At 36.0% G+C, this 26,595-nt stretch overlaps 1 protein-coding gene across 9 annotated transcripts in view; it reads right to left on the bottom strand.

Moving 5' to 3' along the window:
* Positions 1-26,595, bottom strand: part of lama2 (laminin subunit alpha 2) — a 337,794-nt gene that overhangs the window by 70,642 nt on the left and 240,557 nt on the right. For 6 of the 9 annotated variants that reach the window (XM_018094209.2, XM_018094212.2, XM_018094210.2 and 3 more), the window contains 7 exons: positions 24,983-25,117; positions 23,700-23,824; positions 22,234-22,320; positions 21,761-21,954; positions 17,332-17,474; positions 12,064-12,162; positions 7,545-7,656 (listed from right to left, as the gene is read on the bottom strand). In XM_018094209.2, the coding sequence (XP_017949698.2) occupies positions 7,545-7,656; positions 12,064-12,162; positions 17,332-17,474; positions 21,761-21,954; positions 22,234-22,320; positions 23,700-23,824; positions 24,983-25,117 (895 nt within the window). The remainder of the gene's footprint in view (positions 1-7,544; positions 7,657-12,063; positions 12,163-17,331; positions 17,475-21,760; positions 21,955-22,233; positions 22,321-23,699; positions 23,825-24,982; positions 25,118-26,595) is intronic. The other 3 variants (XM_018094213.2, XM_031901992.1, XM_031901993.1) reach the window with 1 other exon arrangement.

Below are 26,595 nucleotides of genomic sequence, written 5' to 3'. Positions count from 1 at the left end.
AGTTTGCTTTTTCCATTATAATATATAATATATTCCACTTCACTATAATATATAATATAATATATATAATATATAATATAGTCCACTTCACTAGTTTTCTCCTGTATGCTTTCTCTGTCCTTTCACCTACTTCCTTTGCTTTTCTCCTGTAACAACCTGTGCTGTAGGCAATAAATACACACGCAATAAGTCTACAAACGAGTACCACAATAGTAAGCAATAGTGGTTTTGCAAGAACTTGTTTCCATTATAGTAACCCGACCCCCTCATATTCAGAATGGGACACCCAACTAATACTGGGTCTATGATATATGTGGAGTCGCTGAACAGGCTCAGGGAATTCATGTGAGTCACTGTGATTAACAGTGACATCACATTGAACCGTATGCCACCACTGCTCCCTAAGCACTACCACTGATTCCCTGCATGGGATCACGATCGGCTCTTCAATGCATGTCCACAAGGTGGTAAGATCGTGTAATACAGACCTCACTTGTGCATGTCCTACCCCCTACAACTTAACCGAAATTCTGCTTTTCTATGTTTTGAACGTGGAGGTCCTTAACCTGCTCTTTGGCGTCCTGGTTACCATGGCAACCCACATATACGGCATCCTGCTCAATATGCTTTGATTATTCTCCCTTGCTTTCCTATATGGCAGTGCTGTCCAACTGGCGGCCCGTGGGCCACATGCGGCCCGCGACCCCTCTCTGTGTGTCCCCCCACGTGTCTGGCTGCTTTGATGGCTTACTCTTGTGTAAGCTTTAAATGGTATCAGTACTGTGATTAATTGCCCCCCTGCATTGTTCTCACCTCAGATTTAGGCTGTAAACCCCCTGTAATCACCCACATTGTTCACCTGTTCACACCTCAGACAGACTGTAGGAGCAGTAGAAACCCACAAATAATCCCTGCACACTACAAAAAGAACATATACTGAGGTGGTACTGCAATTAAAAAGTTTTTTTAATATATAGTTATTGTGCAGACTGTAGGAGCAGTGCCAGCATTGTGTCACTGTATGCTGCCTGTGTGTGCCATACACACAGGCAGCATAGGGCAAGCAGAGTATGGCACACACAGGCAGGGTATGGAAGGCAGAGTATGGTACACACAGGACAAGTATGGAACAAACCAACCAAGAATGTCACACAGTCTAAGAATGGCACATGCAGGCAGAGTATGGCACACACAGGCAGGGTAGGGAAGGCAGAGTATGGCACACACAGGACAAGTATGGCACAAACCAGCCAAGAATGGCACACACAGTCAAAGAATGGCACATGCAGGCAGAGTATGGCACACACAGGCAGGGTAGGGAAGGCAGAGTATGGCACACACAGGACAAGTATGGCACAAACCAGCCAAGAATGGCACACACAGTCAAAGAATGGCACATGCAGGCAGAGTATGGCACACACAGGCAGGGTAGGGAAGGCAGAGTATGGCACACACAGGCAGGGTAGGGCAGGCAGAGTATGGCACACACAGGCAGGGTAGTGAAGGCAGAGTATGGCACACACAGGCAGGGTAGGGAAGGCAGAGTATGGCAGGTTTTTGCTGTACTACAACCATTAATATGGGTATGGTCATGTGGTTTCAAGTGGGTGCGTTTTCAAAAAGGGGAGTGGTCAAAACTGGCTTCCATTGTCGGCCCTCCATCACGTAGGTTGGAAAAATTCCGGCCCTCGGTACCACAGAAGTTGGACAGCACTGCTATACGGGATTCCCCATTTCCTCTCTCCCGTATATACTTCTTTTCTGTTTATATTTATTTTACTTCTGCTTGATTGTGCATACAAATTTTCTATATATTCTTTATTTTTTGACTGCATTTGATTTATTGTTCTGTTTATTTCTTGCACGGTTGGTGGGCAATTATATTGTGTGACGTCACTGGCTGCACTTTGGTGCCAATTTGGGTTTAAATGTGGGTTTGCTGTCATGTTTGTTCACTTTAAGAAAGGCTGTGGGGACAGCCGAAAAGTTAGCCTGACACAATAAATGTTTCTGTATTTTTTCACTAAGACCTATGAGTGCGGCATCTGTTCTATTTTTATACTATATATATATATATGTGCAAGATTTACATTATATTTTTACATACATATTTCTTTTTTTTGGTGTACAGGATATTAGGTTATATCTATAGCTTTCTGTAGGAAATATCTTTCAATGACTTCAAGCCAGAAAGAGGTTATACTTTTGAGGCCTTAAAATTAAGAACTTGCTGTTACATTTAATGAACAGAAGAGATCCAGCAATAGGTAGCCCCCTGCATGCTGTCATATGCATTGTCTAACAGTCAAAAAATGCACTTTAATGTTTTTGGTAGTTCTCAGTAGTTGATTCCTCTAAGGTGTGTCTGCATCGCTCTCAAAGCTCATCAAACCACTAGGCCCTACTTCTTATCACAGGTGTTTCTTCCAGTGATTTATGCTTGACCACTCCATTAATTACCTACAGTATATGCATGCTTCTCTACCAATGAATGCATGGTAATGAATGCATAAATAAAATTACAATATGTTGATGAATATTCCAGAAGATATGAGTCAGGAAAGTTCTTAATGTTATCTTTATGGTCAAATATTTAATTATTATGAAGGAGTTAATAGCCACTGATGCACACTAAACAGGTGTCTGTATAGTACCAGTGTATCAACTATAATATGATAGATTATTTTAGTAACTCATAGTACCCTACTACATATATTTTAATATCATTCATATATTTTAGAACTACCACTGGAGGTAACACAACTGACTATTGGGACTAATAATATTAAGCTAAACATACCTGTTCTATTTTAGGTAATGTTATTAGAGATCACAGTACTCTTGTTTTTTATATGTATCACTAACAGATTGAGATAGCTTTTGGCTAACCATTTACTGGGTTTAGAATTGATCCCGCAAAGATACTACCATTATAAAGGCTTTTCAGAAAAGACTTTAAAAGACTTTTAAAGTCTTTTAGACAATAATTTTCCCAACAGGCAAATGAAGTATTGTAGGCTACATACTTTATACTATAAAACTAAAGCTAGCACTCCAGTAGGCTAATTAGCTAAAAGCAGCTAGCCATGCAGCTAATGTATAGTAAATGAAAAGCTTTTTATGTGACAGCATCTAGTGAAACTTTCTGAATTATTTAGCAACAGCTATACTTAAATAACAACTAGAAACTCTTTCTAAAAAAAAAATATAAACGATTAAGTATATTATCACTAACTCAGTCCTATCACACACATTTATTCCTCTAGTTGGAAGCACATCATAAAAGACTGCAGATTTCTCTTGATAAGGACAATTAAAATGTATATTAATATAAAAGGCAGTATCTGTGAAAATTTGAAGATAATTTAGCTTGAAAGCTCAATTTAACAATTAATAACTAAGAAAATGTGAGATAGTTTTAAAAACATATCATAACTTTAATGTTTATGCACTTCCTGTTGTAACTAAGTAGTCTTTGCACGTATTTCACCAGTTATAGCCTGTCAAATGTTAAATACTTCAGCCATAAGCATTTCACATCTCCTCAGAAATAAACATCTCAGCATGATAATATTTCATGATCACTTCTGCATGATGATAAAAACTGAAATGCTAGATGCTAGTTAAAATAGCATGAGCACCATATTTTTAGAGAACATTTTAATATTCATTTTTCAGTAATAAACATTGCAGGTAAGTGCTGCGCTTCATAGATTTTGTACTGTAAGTTCTCATCTAAAGTATATAAAGAGAGAAAATTCAAGGGCTGGCCAAGTCATGCACAGCAGCAATACGTACTAGTTATCATATTAATGCGAAGACTTAAGTCCAGTTATATACATCATACAGAACATCCTTCCAGCCATTATTATCTAGAGTGCCTCAAATCTAAGGCTTTCAGGATATAGCCTTGTACTGCTCTCTTGGATAGTCATATTAAAATCTGTATTTTGTGTATGACATACAGGTCTGTGAAATTGCAATAAATTGTCAACCTGATCCAAAGGCTGTGCTGAAATTTCTTCTATGCAAATTAGATCTGATAACAGGTCCAACTATAGGATCTTTTATACAGAATGCTCAGAACCTGGGGTTTTCTACTACTACTACTACTAAAGCATTATTTAAACATGAATTAAATCCAAAAGGATTGTTGTGTCTCCAATAATCATATCTTAGTTGGGATCAAGTACAAGGTATTGTTTTATAAACACAGAAAAAAAGGAAATAATTTTTTAAAAATTAGAAATATATGCTTATAATGGAGCTTATGGGAAATGGCCTTCCGTAATAAGAAACTGTATAATGAATCTTACACCTGTACATATCTTGATGATGGGTCAAAGAGAACTGAAATGCATTGATATGGGTGCTAACGTAAAGTTTCAATAAACCTGGTTTCTCAGTTTCAGTGAGTGCTTTCAGTTTGTGCATTTATATATAAAATGTAAAGGAAAGCCCTGGAGCTATAAGCACAGGAGCTGCATGACAAGGGATCCGAATGACCAGCACCCAGATTACACTGGTTTATGTTAAGAGATTGGCAGAACCAGGTGCAACTATGATTAGGTGAGAAGGAAAGAGTTAAGGCAGGAGAAAGCCGGCCTGGGGGGGTGGAGAAAGAGAGAGATGTGATGTCAGAAAAAGAAGCACTCACTTTCTTATCTTCTGAGCAGGTAGAAATATCCCACCCACCCTTCCCCTTTTTGCATATTTAGCAAAATGTCAGGAGTTTCTCTACTTTTTGTTCTCTTATTATCTATTAATAACTGAATGTCGATTTTTTCCTGAATGCATTGTTATATTGTGGTTTCTGTATCTTTATACAGTATAAACTTGAGAGTCAGCATTGTATTTAATTCATGTTAACTACGATTGCCTGATCCAGGGACTGTTTCCGATCGCCATGGGGTCAGAAAGGAATTTTTTCCCTCTTAAAACATAATCGGCACTAGCTTCAGGTTGGGTTTTTTGCCTTCCTCTGGATTAAAACAGTGAATATTTGATAATGTATTAGAAGTTTTATTTGTCACAGCAGCGGTAGGAGCTTGCCAGAGTACTGCACAGGTAATTTTATGAGATGGAGAAAGGAGGTTCTCTCCTATTACTGCACAGTGGATTGATAGATACAGATTCTACTACTGCTTGTATTAGGTGACAGCCTGCTTGGATTTTCCATCATCGATGCACTGCAGATCCAGAATCCGCAGCAGGGCTGCTGAACTTCTCTCATGGTGGGAGATGCAGCTCCTGCTATTAGCAGAGTTTGGGGCCATCCTCTCTGTAGGTAGAGACAGTCTAATACTCATTTAAGTCTTCAGCGAGGAACGGCAGAGCATAGTGCGACCTCTTATGGAATTATGGCTTTAGAATATTGCCTTGGGTTAGGCTGGCAAGGTCCTATTTATTTGATAAAATGTGCAAAAATGCTGTGGCCATTTTCTCCACCTCTGTTTCCTGGTGTTTCATTAAGGTATGTAACAAGGGGGTTCAGTGGGGTGCCTCAAGGCGAAGGGTCAATTGAGGAGTCCCCTTGTCATGTAATGTACTCTAACCTTGCAACTTAAAAATGAGTAACAAACTCATGAGATGGGCTGTATGCTTCTGCTCACCAGACCACAATGAGATGAGACTAAACTCAGCTGCATGAATGTTGTGTTCATCTGGTCTAAAGAAAGCCCTACAAAACTTTGTGACTCCCTAGATTTCATGTGGGTACATTCACACGAATGTCGTGATTTACAAAATTAGCATTTAAGGGATAGAAGATTTTTATAGTTAGCATCACCTTTACAAGTATAGCTTTAGTTAGTTACAGTTAGACTCATTACCTTTTTTAAGAATAAATATTCTTAAATGCTTTTTTATTTTATTATTTTTTATTGTGTTGTTTGAAAAATTGGGACATAGTTTATATTAACTAATTTACATCTTATTTACTTAAAGTACAATGTGATAAAAGTACCAAATATTCTTCTGTATAATTTCTTTGTATTGGATTGCAATCCTTTTCAAAAGAATTCACCATAAAGACAATTTTGGATTGAAATTATTGGATAGTACAAATCTTTGTGTGAGGCTTAATTCTGGAATAGAATGAAATGCAAATCTAAACTATTTTCCTTTGATCTTTCCTTGAAAGCAAGTCCTTGAATAGAGAGTTTAAGATGTCTTTAACATAAGACTGCTTATCTCTAGCCGCTTAATGTGTACATCATAAAATGACGAATTATTATAGCAAGAGGCCATTACATATTTTGAGCATATTGAGTCTGTCCTAGATAATGTATTTGTTGTAGTAGTTAAACAGTAATTGTTGAGACCAGGATACTTTAAGCAGTCTGTCTTTGCAACCGACAACTGAATATGGAGCAGTGTTATAACATGGGAAGTTTGCACTAGAACTGGTAACCCATAGCATCAAATAGATGTTTGCTTTTAAACATCAGACCAGTAAATAGTACAGTTATGTGATTCCTTTAAAAAAAGTTATCCAGAAAGCTCTGAATTACAGAAAGGCCATCTCCCATTTTTAAACAAATAATTTTAAAAATTATTTCCTTTTTTTCTGTATTAATAACAGCACCGTTGTGCAACATTTACAAATGTGATCAGTTTACATATATAGAACAATCTTTGCCATATAAATAGTTAACATGCTGATCCTTCACTTATGCCCAGACCCTGTGCTAGGTTTGGGGGGGGGGGGGTCAGTGACCCCAATAAATACAGTCACTTTTGTACTTCCTTATTTGATGTAACAGGCTTAACATCTATTGGCTGTGTCTTCTGTCAGTCTGACACGGCTTTCTGTGCCTGTGACAGAGTGTTCCATTTCACTTTTGAAGATGAAGGGTTTGAGCATAGGTGGGATGAGAAGTGGAGTGAAGAAAAGCCATTTAGCCTAAAAGCTAAAAGGAGTTGTGGAGTAAGGTAGAAAGTAGGTAAACTGATAAAGGAGAAGATAAATACTAAAAGGAAGAAAAAAAAGAACAGAAATAAAATAAGATACAAAAATTTTGTACAAACCACTAAACAGGAGAAAGTGATTGCCATACATATATAAATACATACATACATACAGGGTGGTTGAACTAGTTGTGGCCTTTGCTTATAGCCCATATAGGTGAGAAATGCCAGAGTGCATCAGCCCCAGAATGCAATTGAGGTGAGCTGCAGTGCCAGCATTTCTGTGACACAGATTATTCTTTTTTAACTAGCATAAGTAACCTATGAAGTGAGAATATGTAACCACCTAGGACTCAATCTCTGGCTTTATTTTTTTGGGGGGATTTCCATTTTTTTTCTATTGCTTTTAATCATCTGTTACTTGTGTTCTAGCTTCTGTTTAAACTGTTTTATTATTTAATTTACTTTTTCATCTAGGCTAATCCCTACATGTTAGAGTCTACTTTTGGTTTGGCGTGTGTATGATGCAAATGTTTATTTGGAACAGAGCAGTGTCTATGGTCTTTAAGATATCATTTTTCACATTACCTAATTACTGAAATATGAAGATACATGATATTATTAGTTTGATTTACCCTTAGAAGCATGGAGTGTCTCTTTAACAAAGTCTTCCAGTTGTTTTGCCCTTTCATTGGTCCTTTCTGCATCCTTGCCAGTTTGCTCTCCATCTGCCGTCACTTTAGCAGCCTACCAGTTGTTTGAGAGAATTGCAGTTATATGTTGAAATACAAGGCATAGCATTTGAAAATAAAAATCTTGGTTGACTTTTGTTCATAATAATGAAATAAAAAGTAGAATACAAATCTATAGCCTATTGATTATATAAACAAAGCAATTAAATATCAGGCCTTCAATAGCACATAAATTGTATTATTTTTTTATTTGCTAAGAAAGACATGAGTTTTTGCCTGGTGTTTGTACAGTGGGTTTGATTTACTGCTGTTTTCATAATCAGTGATGGGAAACCTTTGAGATACAATAGTAGATACTTTATTTGAAAAAGGGAATGAATAGAATTAAATACATATTTGTTCACTGACTGAAATATGTCTATAGTCTGAAAACCTTTCTCCCGGTACAGGCATATGAGGAAGAGTATGTAATTCTTTGTACAGAGTCTCATTCTGGGAAGGACACAAAAATCAATATATGATTCTTATAAAGTGATTCAGACTTTGCTAAGGTTATTTTTAACCACCAAAACAATATATAGATAGATATTCCACTCCATGACTTCACTGAGAGATAAACACACAGAGATAGATGATAGATAGATAGATGATAGACAGAAGAACTCTTAGAAATAAAAGTAAATTCACAAGCAATTCAAAAAGCATAATTTATATAAAAAAAAAATTATCATATCAAAATTAACATATCACAGGCCATGGGTTCAGGCTGAACTTTTCCATATCTTAATATTTTTTTTTAAAGCTTGCATTTATTTCATCATTATTTTCTCTAAGGCCCAGTTCTTACTGTGTATGTATGTTGTGGTGTAATCACACACAGGTTACACTAGATCTGATCATGTTGATCCACAAAGTCATGATGACCGCTGCTTAGCATTTTTGTGAAATATTAACCTTTTAATATCCAGTGCAATCCAGTGTCAGTGTCCACTTATAGGTCTGGATATATTTTCTCCCATCAGAATCTCTGGTTTATTGATTTTACAGCTAGCTCGCTATGCTTATTTGCTACCTGCCTTGTCTTCTGTCTGAACTCTGAATTATGCTCTTGTGTTTGTCTGGTTACTTTGTAATTTGATACAAATTACTTTGTATTTGATATTGTATTGTGCCATCATCACCATGTTGAAAAGTGACGGCGGGATGATTGAAATTAGCGATGAACAAATTTTTTCGGCAGGCATGGATTCACAGTGAATTTCCGCATTTTGCCATTGTTTCATGAAAATTTGCCGCAGAAAAATTAGTTGCACGTCAACAAATGTTGCGGTCAAGGCAAAATAAGACGTGGGCAACAAAAAAGTCACGTGTCAAACACGTTTTGTGGATTTATCACCATTTCGCAAATTTTCTGGTCGTTTTGCGAATTTTATTGCGAAACGGAACAGATTCGCTCATCACTAATTGTAATAGTGTAAATGCTGCTGAACTCCCGTTTTTTGATTATTTTTATTTTTGTACTTCGTTAAACTCTTGTTGTGAGATGGAAGGAAAGTTTAGGACTGAAGCAGAATTTACTTTGGGGCTACAGACAAGGGTACCAGACCATCCAAGATGAACTCCAAAGGATTCTCCATTTGTCTCAGGCTATACAACCAAGCGCCTATACACCACAAGCACTTAACATCTACACCTAATTCTCCTTGGTGAATCGTCTGCTGTAGGCTATCATTAACTAGTTTTCTCTTTATTAATTCACCTGGATAGGGCTACACATTTAATATCTAATGTCTAATATCTCTCTATTTAAGCACGATAGACAAACACAATTTCCAGCAACAACTTGCAATAAAAAAAAAATCGCCATTATTTCCGGCTACTAAATAGTTATTGGTTATCAGTGTATAAGCTTTGACAACATAATCCATTAGCACTAAACCAAAACATGTTTCTAAAACACATTGGTAAATTAGGCATGAAATATCAAATTACTACTGTTCTTCTGTAAGGTAGCCTCATTTTGTTGTCCTCAATAAAACCAGCTTCAGGAGTAGGCAACTTTCTGACTGTTCAGAAGTCTGGATATCATTATCGTTAATAGTATTTCCCATTAGATTTACCAGGGAAACAGCTGTGTAACGACACACGGCATACAGCAACCTGCATTCTCTGGTATTTTTTTATTATTTTCTTTCTCTGAGTTATTAGGTAGCCAGCTGCAGCTACTCTGCCTTTAACTTTATTTCTTACTTTATTTTAACATAACATCCAACAGTTTCACAGATGACTATGCTGTAAATTCTTCACGTATGGTGCATTGGTTTTGCTTGAGCACCAACAATATGTTTATGTGGCTTTTAAAAACTGAAGAGTGCAAACTGGATGCATGAATGTTAGTATAGAGTATGTATTTTACAAATAGATTTTGACTGGTTATGTTAACAAAAGGAGTTGTTAAAGAAATAAATATATATAATGTCTAATAAACATACTGAAAAATACACTATGATCAACTAGAAATCACAATCTTATAATGTCTAATTAAAAATATTTCCCCCATAGCTTAATTGTCTATGTGTTGCACTACCAACCAGCCTAATGGACAAATGCAATGAAGACTTTGAGGCAGATTTATTATGCTGTATTAAAAACATTAACAACATTTGTGACACATCGCCTGGCTTTGCCATGTAAAAAACAGCATAAAATGGGCATAATTTTTTACGCTTTTTTTCTTCCACCGGAACTTATGTAAAATAACGGCGTAAAATCTGGTGTTAGGGTGGCAAACTTCTCAATTTATTTTACACAGCTTTTTACACTGTCTTTTTCAGCAAATTTTGTTTTACACTGCATAATAAATAGGCTCCTTACGGTAGTACAGGTATAGGACCCATTATCCAGAATGCTCGGGACCAAGGGTATTCCGGATAAGGGATCTTTTCGTAATTTGGATCTCAATACCTTAAGTCTACTAAAAAATCCATAAAACATTAATTAAACCCAATAGGATTGTTTTGCATCCAATAAGGATTATATATATATCTTAGTTGGGATCAATTACAAGGTACAGTTTTATTTCCACATAGAAAAAGGAAATCAGTTTTAAAATTCTGAATTATTTGATTAAAATGGAGTCTATGGGAGACAGGCTTTCCGTAATTCGGAGCTTTCTGGATAACGGGTTTCCGGATAAGGGCTCCGATACCTGTACAGAATGCTAGGGACCTAGGGTTTTCCCAGATAAGGGGTCTTTCTGTAATTTGGATCCCCATAAGGTCTGCTAAAAATCATTTAATTATTGAATTAACCCAATAGGTTTGTTTTGCCTCCAATAAAGATTAATTATATCTTAGTTGGGATCAAGTACAAGGTACTGTTTTATTATTACAGAAAAAGGAAATCATTTTTAAAAATTAGAATTATTTGCTTATAATGGAGTCTATGGGCGATGGCCTTTCTGAACTTTCTGGATAGTGGGTTTCCAGATAAGGGATCCCATACCTTTACTAGAAATGTGGAAAATACATGTTTCAAATTTTCCTATTGTTCATATTTTAGTAGATTGTACTGTTTTAATGATAACAATAACTGTAGTTTGCTTTCAATTTATTAGAAGTACATTGTACAATTCTAAGCATAATATCTTGTAGAAAACTGCTAAAATGTCTTGTATTTAACATTTTCTGTACCACCAAAAAGGCACCAAATGGCACCAGCTTTTCCACCTAAGTGTGAGAGTGTACAATAAACAGCACAAGTTACTGTGTTCTATTCAGAATACTTTAGAAAGGTACACTTTATTTTAATAGAATCTGTATTAACTGCATTGTTGGTTTTAATTTTTTGGACAGTCTTTTTGGTCATCTTGTCCTGCCCATCCATTCTCATTATACTGAACAATAATTAAATGCAGTAATTTAGCTTCAGATCCTATGTACCAGTTTGATTTATTAATGGAACATAGATCCATACATATTTTCAGTATTTATGTACTGAATTTTAACATTGTTTGAAAACCATGAAATACAGTAAAATATAAACTCTTTTGGTGAAGCTGATAAGAATGATCTCAGAGGCAATTTGTCACACAAAGCATTTTATGGGAATGGTGTTAACCTTTCCATTGCATTATTTTAATAGGTTTACTCACAAGACAATTTGAACTGGAGATCTAATTAAGTTTTCCCCTGCAGCAGAGACACGTAATGTAAATGGAGTATATTAAATGTTAATACTGGGAGTTCAGACCAGCAAAGATACATTGTTTATGCCAAAAGCATTTACCAAAAGCTAGTTTCTGGCATCTGTCCATTTGCATTTAGAAATACACAGTTTATTTAAATGGAATCCACTGGGATACCTGGTACATCAAAGGCAAACGTGTTTGATATGTATGCTCTTAAGCCGTGCTAACTGCCAGTTTCAGAAGATCCTTACTAATATTACAAAAGATCCTTACCCTATTTAGTAGCTCATCCATCTCGATGACAAGAGTATCCTGGTTGTTTTGTGCCAGCTGGAGCAGTCTTTCTGGAGCTCGTTGAGGAGACAGTAAATGCTAAAAGTTAATAAGAGAGAATTAAGGTCTGTAAGCACTCTGCTGATGAAAATACAAACATCTTTACTTGGTTTTCATCCATCATTTCATATATATTATTACAATATGGATGCCTGTAGCTAATCTAATGATGTATTTTTTCAGCAACTTTGTTTTTTTTTCAAATTGTATACACTTGTTACAAGAATACTGTGTATATTTTTATAAGAAAATGCAGATAGATCTTGTGTGCATTTGTCTCCATGGATTTGTAGCAAATCACTGTAAAGCAGTGTTATTTTTGGAGCCATATCTGCTTGTCCCTACATGCTTATCTAACCTTGAGACTGAAAAGAAAGATTAATAAGCAGATAAGTAGACAATCAGACAAAGGCATAGATAGATACACAGATCAAATGCTAAGACCTTCCATCTTTGACTACAGTCTATCTGTATTGGTTCATTTTAAATATCTATTTTTCCTAAACACTGAATAGATTTATTAAAAGGAGCACTTATGGGACTTAACAAATTGTGGACTTTCTTTTTTTTATTTTGAAAATGAGGTACCATGACATGATCCCTTATTGAAGTCCTCCACTGTCTATTAGTGTACCAAACATAAGATTTACTAAGAATCACCAGCAACAGTACAAACTAATATGTGACTGTTGCACATATACATTTGATATTTTGAATAAGGATTCTCTCACGGAAAATGAATTAGCAGTAACATAAAAGCTTTCCTGAAACGTTGCCTTTGGCACTTGAGTTAAGTTTCACGTTTTTTTTCTAACTAACCTGTGTGCTGCTGTTTTCATCATTTTTGCATTTATTTGCCTGGACAGTGGGTACAGTGTGCACCTGGGGCTACAAGAAGCCATACTGACTGTGTAAGCACATTGCAACTGATTCTATGTGGGTGCTTCTAGCAGTTATATAGTTTGTTTCGATAGTATGGATATAGTATGTTCATATCCAAATGTCTGATAGAAAAAATACTTGTTCTTTACAGTTTTTCATTCACTGGCATAGAAATATATAGACATTTCTAGAAATATAAAGAGATATATATATACACATTTCCCCATAAACAATAACTGTGAGTACATTTAAACTTAAGTTGTTTCTTTCTGGTCCATAAACAGTATCTGCTTGACATGTAGCTAAAATAGAAGTAGAGAATACTATAGTTTGTGGAATGTTTCTCAAGTACTATCTTTGGTGAATAATGCTGCCCACTTTTGGTAACAATGCAGTCTGTTGAGTTCACCGAAGAATTATAACAGGTTATAATAACCCTTAAACTCAGGAAGGACCCTCACAGATGTAGCTGAATTAGGTTTTGTGGAACAATTTTTTTTCAGGCATTGATTCGCTGCAAAATTCTGCATTTCATCAACAGTGAATTTTTTTGCAGAACTTCTTCAAAAATTTGCTGTGAAAAAAATTAGCCGAAAAAAAAGGCTATTGACTTAAATGCATTTGGAGTGAGAAAAAAACGTCCACTGACTTGACTTGAAAAAAAGTTGTGCATAAAAAAGTTGTATTGACATTAAAGGATAAGTAACACTAAAATTGTTAAAGTAAAAAAATCTATTCTACCCTGCACCAATAACTGCCCTATCCTTCCCAGCGTTTATTATTCTGAATGCTTTATTAGAAAATACCTTGTTAAACGTTGCATTCGGTCATTTCAAATACGGCGACATAGTGATCCAGAAGATGCAGAATCCACTATGCGACGATCAACATCTCCTCCTTGCCCCACTCCAAAACCGGAAGTAATCATTTGCCTGTACAGAAGGAAGGCTAGGAGGAGATGTTGATTGTCACATAGTGGATTCTACATTTTCTGGATTGTCATATCGCTGTATTTGAAATGACCGGATGCAACGTAAAAAAAATCATGCGCATGAACAAAAGATTTTCACACATTTTTAGCAGTTTCGCTAATTTTTCAGCAAAGCTAAATGGGACAGATCTGCTTATCACTAATACATGGTCACAAGGGACTTAGATAAGAACTGTAGAGCATTACCCAGTCTAGGAACACACCCATCGTGCAGATCTGTTCCTTCTCAAAAAAAGGAGGAAACACTGTACATATAACCTACTAATAAAATAGCAAAGTATTACAGATACACTAACTGCTTACAAGTCATATGAAATTAAATATATGCTAAGCAGAGAACCAAGATAGACCCGTGTTGTCTGTGTAAAAACTATACTGATTATACTCATTTGCCTAGTCCCTTCATGAATTCAATGGCATTTTATACTTCAGCTCATATTGTATGGATTCAGCTGTATATGCAGGATTCTTTACACTGTATTGTTCTGCTTTATTCTTCATTCCCCACAAGTGCTTTGATAAATCAGCTCAGTATTGATGTGTTTACATTCTGTCTATTCTTCTGGTTCATGCATGTTTGACAAGCACCTTGGCAATAAAAGGTGATTCATGTCTCTACCCTCCACTTTGTTTCTCTTTTCATATTCAGAATTAATTGGATTTTCACATTAATAGGCTCATAATGGTGGAAATGGAAAATGATTTCCAGACAGTTCCTTACTGATAACACTATTATTTGAATAAATGCATAGTATAAGCCTGTCACCCTTTGGTAAACATATATATTTTATGCATTCCATAATCATACTATAGCAAATAAGAAAAAATAAAGTCTTAGAGAAAACATCCTATGCTGTTGAATCTGCAGGTTTCTACTGAGGTTCTGCAATGGTAAAATGCTAAAATAGTTGGATGAATCACTTAGTTTTTAGCTGTATACCTGCATTGTGACCCTAATGATAAGTGAAAAATGTGTTAAATTCTCTTCATTTATTTAGTAATATCATTTTTCTTCATTGTGTGAATCAGAACATGTGGAACTACTTAATATTTATACCTTTTTGTAGCTTATGAATTAATAATGAATAAAAAGTGTTTACTGCTCTGTTTTATCAAAGGTGGCTTTTTGAAAGAAAATCTGACAATTACACTAGATCCCTCCTGCTATCAGCCGGCACTTAGCTGGGAGATTTATTGGTTTATATTAAACTGAAGGGAAAGCTGCAGAAGAATAAGCAGGGCTTCTGTTTTGTAACTTCCTGGAAAGAGATGCCAGAAGGTGAGTCCATGCAGATTGCTACAGGAAGCAAAGATGTGCAGTGTAAATAAACTCTAGCAGATTGCTGTATGGCATATATACACATGTGTTCTATATCTGTTTCTATATCTGTAATATGGACCTCTTAATGGGCTAGATTCATTTATACATTGATATTCTGAGAAAATTTGTATTTATTTATTTTTTGTGGATTTTGAATGATTTCACTTTTTTTGTTCAGCTGCTCTCCAGTTTGAATTTCAGCAGCTTTCTGGTCCAATTAACCATAGCAACAAGGCAGTGGTTTCAGTGGGAGACTGGAAGATGAATAGAAAAGGGCCTGAATAGAAAGATAGCCTCAAAAAACAATAGTATTGCAATTGCTGGGGTCAGTGAACCCAAGCTGGGAAAAGGCAGAAGAGGAAGGCAAATAATTAGTGATGAGCGAATCTGTCCCGTTTCGCTTCGCCGAAAAATTCGCGAATCTTTGAAAAGATTCGCGAAACGGCGAAAAATTTGCGAAACGGCGAAAAATTCGCGAAACGGCGGAAATGTAGTGCGTCAAAAAAAATTGTCGCCCGCGGCTATTATTTTGTCGCACGCTATTATTGCGTCGCCCGCGGCTATTGTTTCGTCGCACAGCTATTATTTCGTCGCCCGCGGCTATTGTTTCGTCGCACGGCTATTATTTCGTCTCCCGCGGCTATTGTTTCGTCGCATGGCTATTATTTCGTCGCCCACGGCTATTATTTCGTCGCACGGCTATTATTTTGTCGCCCGCAGCTATTGTTTAGTCGCGCGGCTATTATTTCGTCGCCCGCGACAATTTTTGGACGCACGCCAAATTTTTTCGCGGCAAATTTTTTCATCCGTTTCGCAAAACAATCCGCCAATGGCGAAACACGGAAATTCGCCGCGAATCCATGCCTGGCGAAACATTTCGCCCATCACTACAAATAATTAAAAAACAAAAGTATTTTAGCAATGAGCTAAGTTTTTCAGCAGGCATAGAATTGCAGTGAATTTCTGTATTTCGGCATTTGCTTTTCACTAGAGCCTTTTCTTTTCAAAGTGGCACAAGCTATACCACAAAGGGAAGAACAAACCTCTAACTTAATCAGTAGTTTATTGCAAACAAAGTGAGATGTTGTTTTTTTTTCGTTATACACAATCCAAGGCCCAACAGATAGCTGCAGTGATTACAGGATTTTTTTGACAATTATTATTATGCAAATGTTTTTGAAGTGACAGTACTAATTATCCCTTTATAAAAAAAAGTTGACCTTTTTCTAAATTGCATTTTAAGTATTTTAAGATGTTACTCATAACAAAATGAGCACTTCTTCTCACTTACACTTCTAATGCATTGCATTATACTTTATACTCAAATATAGTAAAAGACAATGATTTAATAGGTCCAATCGTCAGCTGTAAAGGAATGGGTTGCTGAGATATCAGCCAATTCCACAACAACATTGCATCCCAGTATACTGGGATACACAGTATTAGGGATCTGGCGGCGCGATTTCGGCAAATCGGCGAAGTTGCCTCGCGAGGCTTTTTCGGCGATTTCCCGAAATCTCGCCGCCGCGTGTGCCATCCCACCGGCGACTTACATTTTCGCCAGTGGGATGGCAGGTGATGGCAACTCGGGGAGATTAGTCGCCCGCGAACAGGGAGATTTGTCGCGGGCGACTAATCTCCCCGTGTGCCAGAGCCCTTAGGCATTTTTACAGTATATACTATCTTTTGGGTTTGGTTTCAATGTAAAGCATTACTAAACAACACTTTATCATATTGATAAAGTGTAAAAAATAAATTTACACACTTAGGGGGGATTTACTAAAACTCATTTTTTTCAGTTTTATATTTTTTTTGAAACCACAAAAAAACTAATAAATCACTAATTTTTATTTTTTTTTGGGACAAAATCAATTTTTCTGACACAAAAAGCCTGACCCAAATAAATTGTGCTTTAGTACAATACTATACTATACTTTTCTTTTAATCAGTAGCAAAATTCACATTTAGAAGATATCATTTTAAAAACTATTTTCAAGGTCTCTTACACATTTACCTTTAATTCCTGAGTCTGATTTCCAAAAGTAAACAGCGTTTTGTAAGGTGGAGGCAATGGGCCAGAAAGATTCACACTCATGACCATCTGGTTTAGCTGTTCCAAGTCATCAAGAAGGAGCCCTGTACATTCATCATCGCAAACTGTGAAGAGGACAGCAAAGAATATTTATTCCTGATAAACGTTATAGGCAGATGTTCAATATTTCTGCACCATGGGGTTTCAAACAGCACATAATAGTCTACAAATGCTTGTGATGCTAATCTTATAATTAGCCCCACTAAACAATGTAAAATAGAGTCAAACCCTTTATTGACATCTATTTTTATTGTTAAAAAAAAAGCTGTTTCTGCAACTAGGGCAAATAGGTTTCCTTATTTCCTGTGTCATTCTGAAAGTGTCACTAATTAATTGCTTGTAGAATCTGAAACGCCTTTTTTCAAAGTGAAACGTCTAAATAAACAATTCTTCATTCTTGCCTGATTCTGTAATAAGACAAGGCACTGTAACTTCCTAGCATACATTTATGTTAATTAATGGGTTGTTTTTACATTTTGTTAAGTGTACTAGTTGATATTGGACATGGTGCTCCATTATTCCACAAAGATAAAGGTCTTTGTGGAATAATGGAGCACCATGTCCAATATCAACATTATCTTACAAGCATTCCAGCTGATAGATGCTATACAGGTAGGGGCCCTGTTATCTAGATCTATAATGCTCGGGACCTGGGTTTTCTGGATAAGGGATTTTTCTGTAACTTGTATCTCCATAAGTCTACAAAAAAATAATTTACATATTGAATAAACCCAATAGGATTGTTTTGCCTTTAATAGGGATTAATTATACCTTAGTTGGGATCAAGTACAAGGCATTGTTTTATTATTACAAAGAAAAGGATTTTATCTTTAATTATTAGAATTATTTGCTTATAATGGAATCTATGGGACATAGCCTTCCTGTAATTCAGAACTTTCCAGATAAGGGATCCCATTCCTGTACCGGTGCAATTTTATCCATTAATATTTTTGGTTGCAGATTTTGAGAAGTTCTGAGATTGACAAGATGTTTTTAATCTATTTGACTTCTTTGATACCTTTGTTACATGAATTAGACTAAGGGGCACATTTATGAGCGCTTGAGCCTTCGTATCCCAAAACCACGCAGGAGTTCCACATCCAGCACATTTTGGCATCCGAATAGGCCAATTTGTGCGAGTTGGGTTTCTCTTTTCCCCGACCAATAAATAAAAAGCTTGACAGGTTTTAGGTGCCAAGATTTTTATTATTTGGTCGGGGAAAAGAAAACCCCAATTTGCAAGAATCTGGCTATTCGGATGCCGAAACCACATGAGTTTGGAACTCCTGAGTGGTTTTGGAATATGAATGTTTGAGCCCAAAGGCTCAAGTGTTCATAATTGTGCCCCACAGGTGTACCATAAATGTTTACTTACTTACTTTACTTATTTGTCTGGGATGCTTATTATTGCAATTGTTTCTGGTTGGGATATTTGATAAGCACACTTTGTAGATCACATTCTCATTCTCAAGTGAATGCATTGCATACTTAGGGGCCCATTCATTAAAGTGCGAATTTTGGATTGTTCCAAGTACGATTGGAAAACATTTGTACAAGTGCGCCGAAGTGTGCCATCAAAACATATTAAGAATATGGAAATTACATCAACCAATGTGGGGGATCCTATTAATTACACTAGACATTAGATGAATTTTAATTAGACAGTAGGGCAATCTGAAGACAGGGAGATTATCTGCAATGTATTTTAATGTTCAGCCTTGTGGGATGATTTGCTTTTAGAGAACTTTAATAAAGCCACAAAAAAGTACTTTGCTTTTAGGAAGTTTCTATGTTGCATAACAAAGTTTTTGTTAAAATACGATGTTCTTGTTACCAACACGCAAGCAACTTCAGTTCATTAGAAATGCAAGTTCAAGCAATTCAAACACATGCATGGGTAATAACCACATACAAAGCACTTTTACCTTCAACATTCCATCACCATATTGTAAAATCCAGTTCCCCAAATCCAAGTCATTTTCTTTCCACTGGCTTATTTCTGTATACAATAACTTTTAACAAGTTTTACACTGCAATTTTTTCAGGATATAAATATTTATATTGTACTTGCTGTTTTAAAAAGAGCATTATTAAGAGCATTATTATTTTTCAAAGTGTTATAAACATTGTTTTTTGTAGTTACTTATGGCATTGTTCAGCACTGATCTACTGCCAGTTGTGATGATAATTTAACTAGCTCTCAATACCTTGTTACCCAACTCTCATTGGGTAAGCTCACATCTTTGCTATGCCTTAGACTGGCTCTTGTTTATTTGTGCTCTGATTGAATATGACTATGAACCATTTCTGGTGGTGGTATAGCCTGTATAATTAAGTCCTGGGGTTAATTTGGGTCCAAAAGAAAAGCATCCTCTGGAATAAGATGTGCATGCTAATCCTTCCTAATCCTTCCTAATCCTTCCTCACTGTCTTCTAGCTTGATTTAAACCCTTCAAAATATTTATTGTTTTTTATTTTGCTTACATATTTTTCAGTTCCTTTATCCGGTCACAGAACTCCAGGTTTTTGTACTAAAATCAGTGGCATATCACTGGAAATGAGATTATTCATATTTACAATAATTCCAATGATTATTATCCCAAAAGGTTTCAAAAGTTTAAAAATAAAGCTGTACTAGAATAACAAAAACTGATGGTTAACCTTCACTGATTTATTGGTAGGGCCATTTTTCCAAAATCCTTTAAAGAAAATTCAGTACAAACCAATACAAATGCAGTTGGCTACTCACCAAAAGAAAAAAAAAACCTGTGGCCACCATCAGTGTGCAGGGAAGTATCTGTAGGCACATCCTCTTAGACTCCAAGTGTGCCAGATCCAGTCTTTTGTTACATGGACCATAACTGCACAGAACTTGATTAATAATGGCAGGTTAATGGTGTCTTTTTTCTCATACTATCTTCATATAGCCTTACTTAAGTAATCCAGAAAATCAAATGGGACTTGCAACTACTTTCAGTTACACCTATTAACTTAAGTAGAAGGGCAGAGCTCATAAAGTCCAACTGTGCAAAGTAAAGGCAAGTCTAAGACAAATATAGCTATAATTTACAGCTAAATTAAAAAGATTGAGTGTTGAGGAATATAATATTTTGCTAGTGGTATTTTGTGTTAATGAGCATGAATGAATTGAATTTTAAACTTGTTCTGCTCCAGGACACATAATACTCCTCATACAAAATTAAATCATTCATATTAACAATGAAAGCCCTTGAACACTCAATTCTAGTACCAAGTTATACAGCTGGCTTGCAGTAAGTCTCTGCAGGAGTTTTTCTTTCAGCCTTTTAAATTTCTAAAATCTTCATTATGCCGACTCACACATAGCCCTGGTGTAAAGATGGACATTGTTTGCACATATGAAAAATGATACTATCAACAAGGTCTAAAGTCTAGAAGTGTGTCCACACACTAAATATAGTGCCCTGAACACAAGCTAAATTGCACTACTACTTTGCACCTCACACCTGATTAAAACTTTGGCAAAAGCTGCAAAGCATATTGCTGGCAGGTGCAGTTCATCGGTACACGACTCATTTTCATATTGTGCCCACTAGTGCTCCCTCACTTGCATGTCTAGATGTCGTGCAAGTTAGGGTGTGAGTAGAGGGTCGGATAGATAATGTCCATTTGTCTCTCTCAGCCCAACCCTCATAAATACAGTGCTTCTTAAGTTAGACAGCACTGTATTCCTGGGAAGAGGCAGATCCTAGCATTTGTAGGTGCAAAAAATATGATGGTTTGCCTTGATTTTTGCACTTTTCACCCTGCTTCATGCATAACAGAGAATCCCTGGTATCTACTACCAAGACTTATAATACAAAGCCTATAATAAAAATGAGAAGCTTCAAATGGGGGCTAAAAACAACTGTGATTTTGTGACCTGTGAAAATTACAACAGTCTGAGATGCCCTTAAAACTTCTCTGTCTGCGTTCATCTTACAAATAAGTGATGGTTATGTCCTAATGTTTATTCTCCAGAAGCATATTAAGATATGCGTAGCAAGCGCTGGATGGTAAACATAAGGTTTTTGGCAAATTTCCAAAGTAGCACAGATTTACAAGTACTTTTCTGCTATGTCTAGAGCTGTATAATGCAATGTCAAATGCTAATGTTAGATACTATATACCCCCTTTAGCGACTGTTGACATACTTGTTAATCAGGTCATACATGGGCAAAGACTTGTTGACTATTTTGCCAACACAGTTAACCATGCATTTCATTTTTATCAAGTAACATGACACAATTCTGTGAATTTGAAGTACATTTTAGACAACTGCAAACTAGAGTAAAACAAACACAGCTTGGGTGAGTTTGGTTAGTATACGTACATACACACACTGGGCCTTCTCGAGCATGCCGATCAGTACAGCCTGCACACTTCAACCCTGTTGATCCAGTCTTGCACGTGCATTGGCCGGTGGTTGGATGGCATATCATAGACAATGAACCATAAGGGTTGCACTCACATTCCTGACATGAACCTCCTGGAACACCTGGGTTACCCGTGTAACCAGATGCACATCTGGAATTAGATACAGCAAACACAATAGAAATGAGGTATGTAATGCACATACAAATAGCTGTTGCCTAGTTTTTAATAGCATAGGCTTATGGAATCAACAATTCAGAGTGCCATAATCAGATTCTGCAAAACAGTTTCTGTCTATAAATCCTATTCAGTAGGAAAAAAACTGAATCCACAGAAGCATGATTACACAACCACTCACAAAAGGCCATGTGTGTCATTGCCTTAATGGTTTAATGTGATTATTTATTTATTTATTTATTTGCCAAGTTTTACCTTTCACAGTACTGGCCTTCATATCCCAGAGGGCAAGCTGTACATCTGTAGTCATTTGTTCCTTGTAAGGTGCATGTTGGGCTGAAACTAGAATTCATCAGAATATGGTTTTATTAATGACTTGGTAATAAAAAGGAGCAAAAGGCAAATCTTTTATTCTATACCTATTAATTCTGAAAAAAAAACACAACCTTTGCATAATATGATGAACCATGATAAAAGTGTATATGAGAACTGTACCCAAGTGGAATTATTTTCTCAAAAAAAAAAAAAAAAAAAAAATATATATATATATACTGTATACTATACAACCTTTCTTCTGTTACATTTCCTGTCACTACATGCCAACATTGCCAATTCCAGAATCAGACAGTTAATGTTTTATTAAATTCATCAGGTGGTCTATGAAATAAATGTGGTGATTCTTGATGCTAAAAAGTAACCAATTCCTTTCTAGTCTCTTCCCCCCCTCTGTGTCCCAGTACAGGCAGTATTGCAGTTTACTCAAAACATTAAATCAATAGAGCCTGAAAAGGCAATAAAATTACTACTTTGCAAAAATGTAAACAAATTGATCTACTACTCACAAACTCATTATCCAACACATTTCCGATGCTGCCGCAATAGATCCACAGCTTATAACCATTTTTTGAAATGCTGAGTTTACATGAACAAACACTTTTGAAACTGATAGCTAGAAAATAATTTGCTTAGGGAAAAGTTTGCAACAAGAATAAATAAGATTATGTTTCTGAGCTATAAAAAGTTATACCCTGCCTTTCATTAGCTGACTGTTTATTGTAAACAATTTTATTTTATCACATTATAACATTAATGCACAGTATTGCTAAAGTTATATTGTTCTGGTGAAGACAAAAGTTTGCTGTCTACAATGACTGGAATTGATTATTCTTGACATACTGTACACCCTCTGATCACCTTCTTAATCTCTCCTTATGGAGAGGAAAGTATACCATAATTTAGATATTTACAGCCAGCTCTGTGATAGAGATACCACATATTTAATATAGTGTTATTCAGACAACCAAGCAACGCCCAAATTCCATTGTATGCTGTATTCTTTTGACTACTTGACAAATAGTTACTGCATAAGGTAAAAGGAATTTTATGAAAGCTAAATTAAGCTGTGATTAAATACAGGGTCTTGGAAACCAGTGGACTCTAGTGCAGCTCTTTTATACATGTCTATACATAAATACATGTCTATGATGAGATATACAGCATGTTTGAAACCCAGACCTCACTCTGCTTCTCATCCCATCACTGTTATATGTGCATTCTTAATGATTTATCAAGCTTAACATCATGCAAATTAAAGCAAGGTGAAAGGCAGAAAAGGACAAACCAATCTGTTTTACAAAACTACAGGATTACTTGAGAAAATAACATCACCAAAGTCATTAGACCAACAAAACAGTATTATAATAATGCTCCGTTTAACCTACTTGTTGCTGGATATTAGCAAGGGACAAGCACATGGTTTGCAATCATCTGGTGAACCTCTAACAATCCCATAAAATCCTGGTGCGCACCTTTCACAGTGATCACCCGCAGTATTGTGCTTACATGCCTGAAGACAGTAACAAATAGATTGGTAAGGATTCTAAGTACATCAAAATTGAAATGGCAGCATACTATTGCCCTGTACTGTCAGCCCTGGTTGGATTGCGCCTTTGCTTTCTCAGCACAGTTCAGATCAAAAGAAAATAATGCCTTCATTCTATAACACCTCTTACTTCTGATATACAGCTTGCCTAGTATGGCCATATCTTCAGTGCTGATATACATCTTTTACTCTCGCATATCATGTTTAAACTTCATTATTCTAAAAGAAGCTTGGTGATGCAATGACAAAAACATGCTTAACATTAGTTTTGCCGGTGCATGGCCAAGAGTCCACTAAAAAAGTAGTCCTCTAAATCCAAGGCTACTGTACAAGTACAACTTAAAAAAAAATAGTCAGTACAGGTATGGAACCTGTTATCCAGAATGCTTGAGATTATGGGCTTTCTGGATAAAGGGTCTCTTTGTAAATGAGATTACCATACTTTACGTCTATCAAAAAATCATTTAAACAATAAACCCAATAGGATTGTTTTGCCTTCAAGAAGTATGAATTATATCTAAAGGTGGCCATACACGCAGAAATAACAGTCTTTCGTGCGACCATTGGTTGCAGGAAAGATCGTTCCCACCCTCCATTGAGGTTCATGGCTGAATAATCAGATATAGAAACAATAGAAATTTTACCTCCACCTAACGATTCAGCCTGATTTGCAGTTTCGGAAATGGCATATACACCTGCCAACTATTATTGTAAGTGAAATTGGTAAGGTAAAACTCCAGTGTTTGGGGGGTGTGGACTAATGACATCATTATGTATGTGCAAAAGCAGTTTTGTAGCCATATTAGATCTCCATAAAAATCAATTACTGTGCACAAACACACACTTTTAAGATTAGGTAAAATATCAGGGGACTAACTGGGAGTGTCAGAAGACTGGGAGACGGCCTTTAAAATGTGTAAGGATAATTGGGAGGGTTGACAGCTCTGTATTAAATTTTGCAGATCAGAACATCATGGCAAAAAATTATAAACAGGAAAACAACCTTTTAAAAGTACCTTAAGTCAAGTCTGAATGGATGCAATATGGTTTTGCAGCTCAAAGCTGTTAAAAGGGTAGTGGGAGTTTTAGTTTTACAGCATCACTATGGAAGCTGAATCATACCTGACAGACTGAAGATTGTGGGTCACATATATCACTGTGCCCATTGCACTGACATGGTACACAAGTACCTAATGTAGGACCAGTTCTTCTGCCAGGGGTTGCTGGAGCTACTCTGTAAAATCCTGGGGCACAAGCCTGAAAAATACATTTAAAAATAAATATATAAATAAATATTTCTATTGATATTTTGACAACACAAACAAGTATCCCATTAATGTTTATACTGTACAAATTGCAACACAATCCAAGTTCAACAACACAGTTCAATAAATTAACTTCTAATTAGATTTTCTGTAGATCTGCATAAAGTAAGCAGGAATTAAATTTACAATACAATATTCATTTTTAAATATTGCAATAAAATTAATGTGTATAACATGTTGACATAATACCCTTAGAAATACCAGATGCATGCAGAGCAGTACATTTTTAAAATATAGAAATAAACAGGGAGGACAAACAGTGCAATAAATAAATAAAAATATAGAGGGATTAAGGGTCATAAAATGCATAGGAGGAAGGAGGTCCTTGCCCTGTAGAACTTACAATCTAAGTGGGTGGATAATGTACACACTGAAAGACAAGAGCAAAGCTACTACTATTCATTTAGGTTTGGCACTGATGCTCAAGGCCAAAACTGGACCAGATTTAGTTCTAGTGCTCCAAAGGGTAGGATATGAGTTTCTTTTTGAAGAGGTTGAGAGATTGTACCTTGAGGAAAAGGAAAAGCAGCAAGATAGAGGAAGTGAAGATATAGGGTTGTATAGGTTTGGTGTTTTAATATTTTGGCTACAATTTGGGTAAACTTGGTTTTTAAAGGAACAGTAACACTAAAAAATGAAAGAGCTTTAAAGTAATAAAAATATAATGCACTGTTGCCCTGCACTGGTAAAACTAGTGTGTTTGCTACAGTAACACTACTATAATTTATATAATAAGCTGCTGTGTAGCCACGGGGCCAGCCATTCAAGCTGTAAAAAAGGAGAAAAGGCACAGGTTACATAGCAGATAACAGATAAGCTCTGTAGAATACAATAGTGTTTTATCTGTTATCTGCTATGTGCCTGTGCCTTTTCTCCTTTGAATGGCTGCCTCCATGGCTACACAGCAGCTTATTATATAAATTATAGTAGACTTTCTGAAGTAAACACACAACTTTTACCAGTGCAGGGCAGCAGCACATTATATTTTAGTTACTTTTATACACTTTCACTTTTTTGTGTTACTGTTCCTTTAAGGAATTTTTCTTGGGGTTTCCAAACTTAGAATAGGCACTGGCTGTAAATTGTAGTTGGTGGATTATGCCAGAATACATATTATTATTCATTGTATTGTTATACAGGTATAGGACCCATTATCCAGAATGCTCGGGACCAAGGGTATTCCGGATAAGGGGTCTTTCCGTAATTTGGATCTCAATACCTTAAGTCTACTAAAAAATCAATAAAACGTTAATTAAACCCAATAGGATTGTTTTGCATCTAATAAGGATTAATTATGTCTTAGTTGGAATCAATTACAAGGTTCTGTTTTATTTCTACATAGAAAAAGGAAATCAGTTTTAAAATTCTGAATTATTTGATTAAAATGGAGTCTATGGGAGTCGGGCATTC

Source organism: Xenopus tropicalis, chromosome 5 (assembly GCF_000004195.4).
Source record: "Xenopus tropicalis strain Nigerian chromosome 5, UCB_Xtro_10.0, whole genome shotgun sequence".
Classification (NCBI taxonomy): domain Eukaryota; kingdom Metazoa; phylum Chordata; class Amphibia; order Anura; family Pipidae; genus Xenopus; species Xenopus tropicalis.
This window is presented reverse-complemented; position numbering and strand designations above follow the sequence as displayed.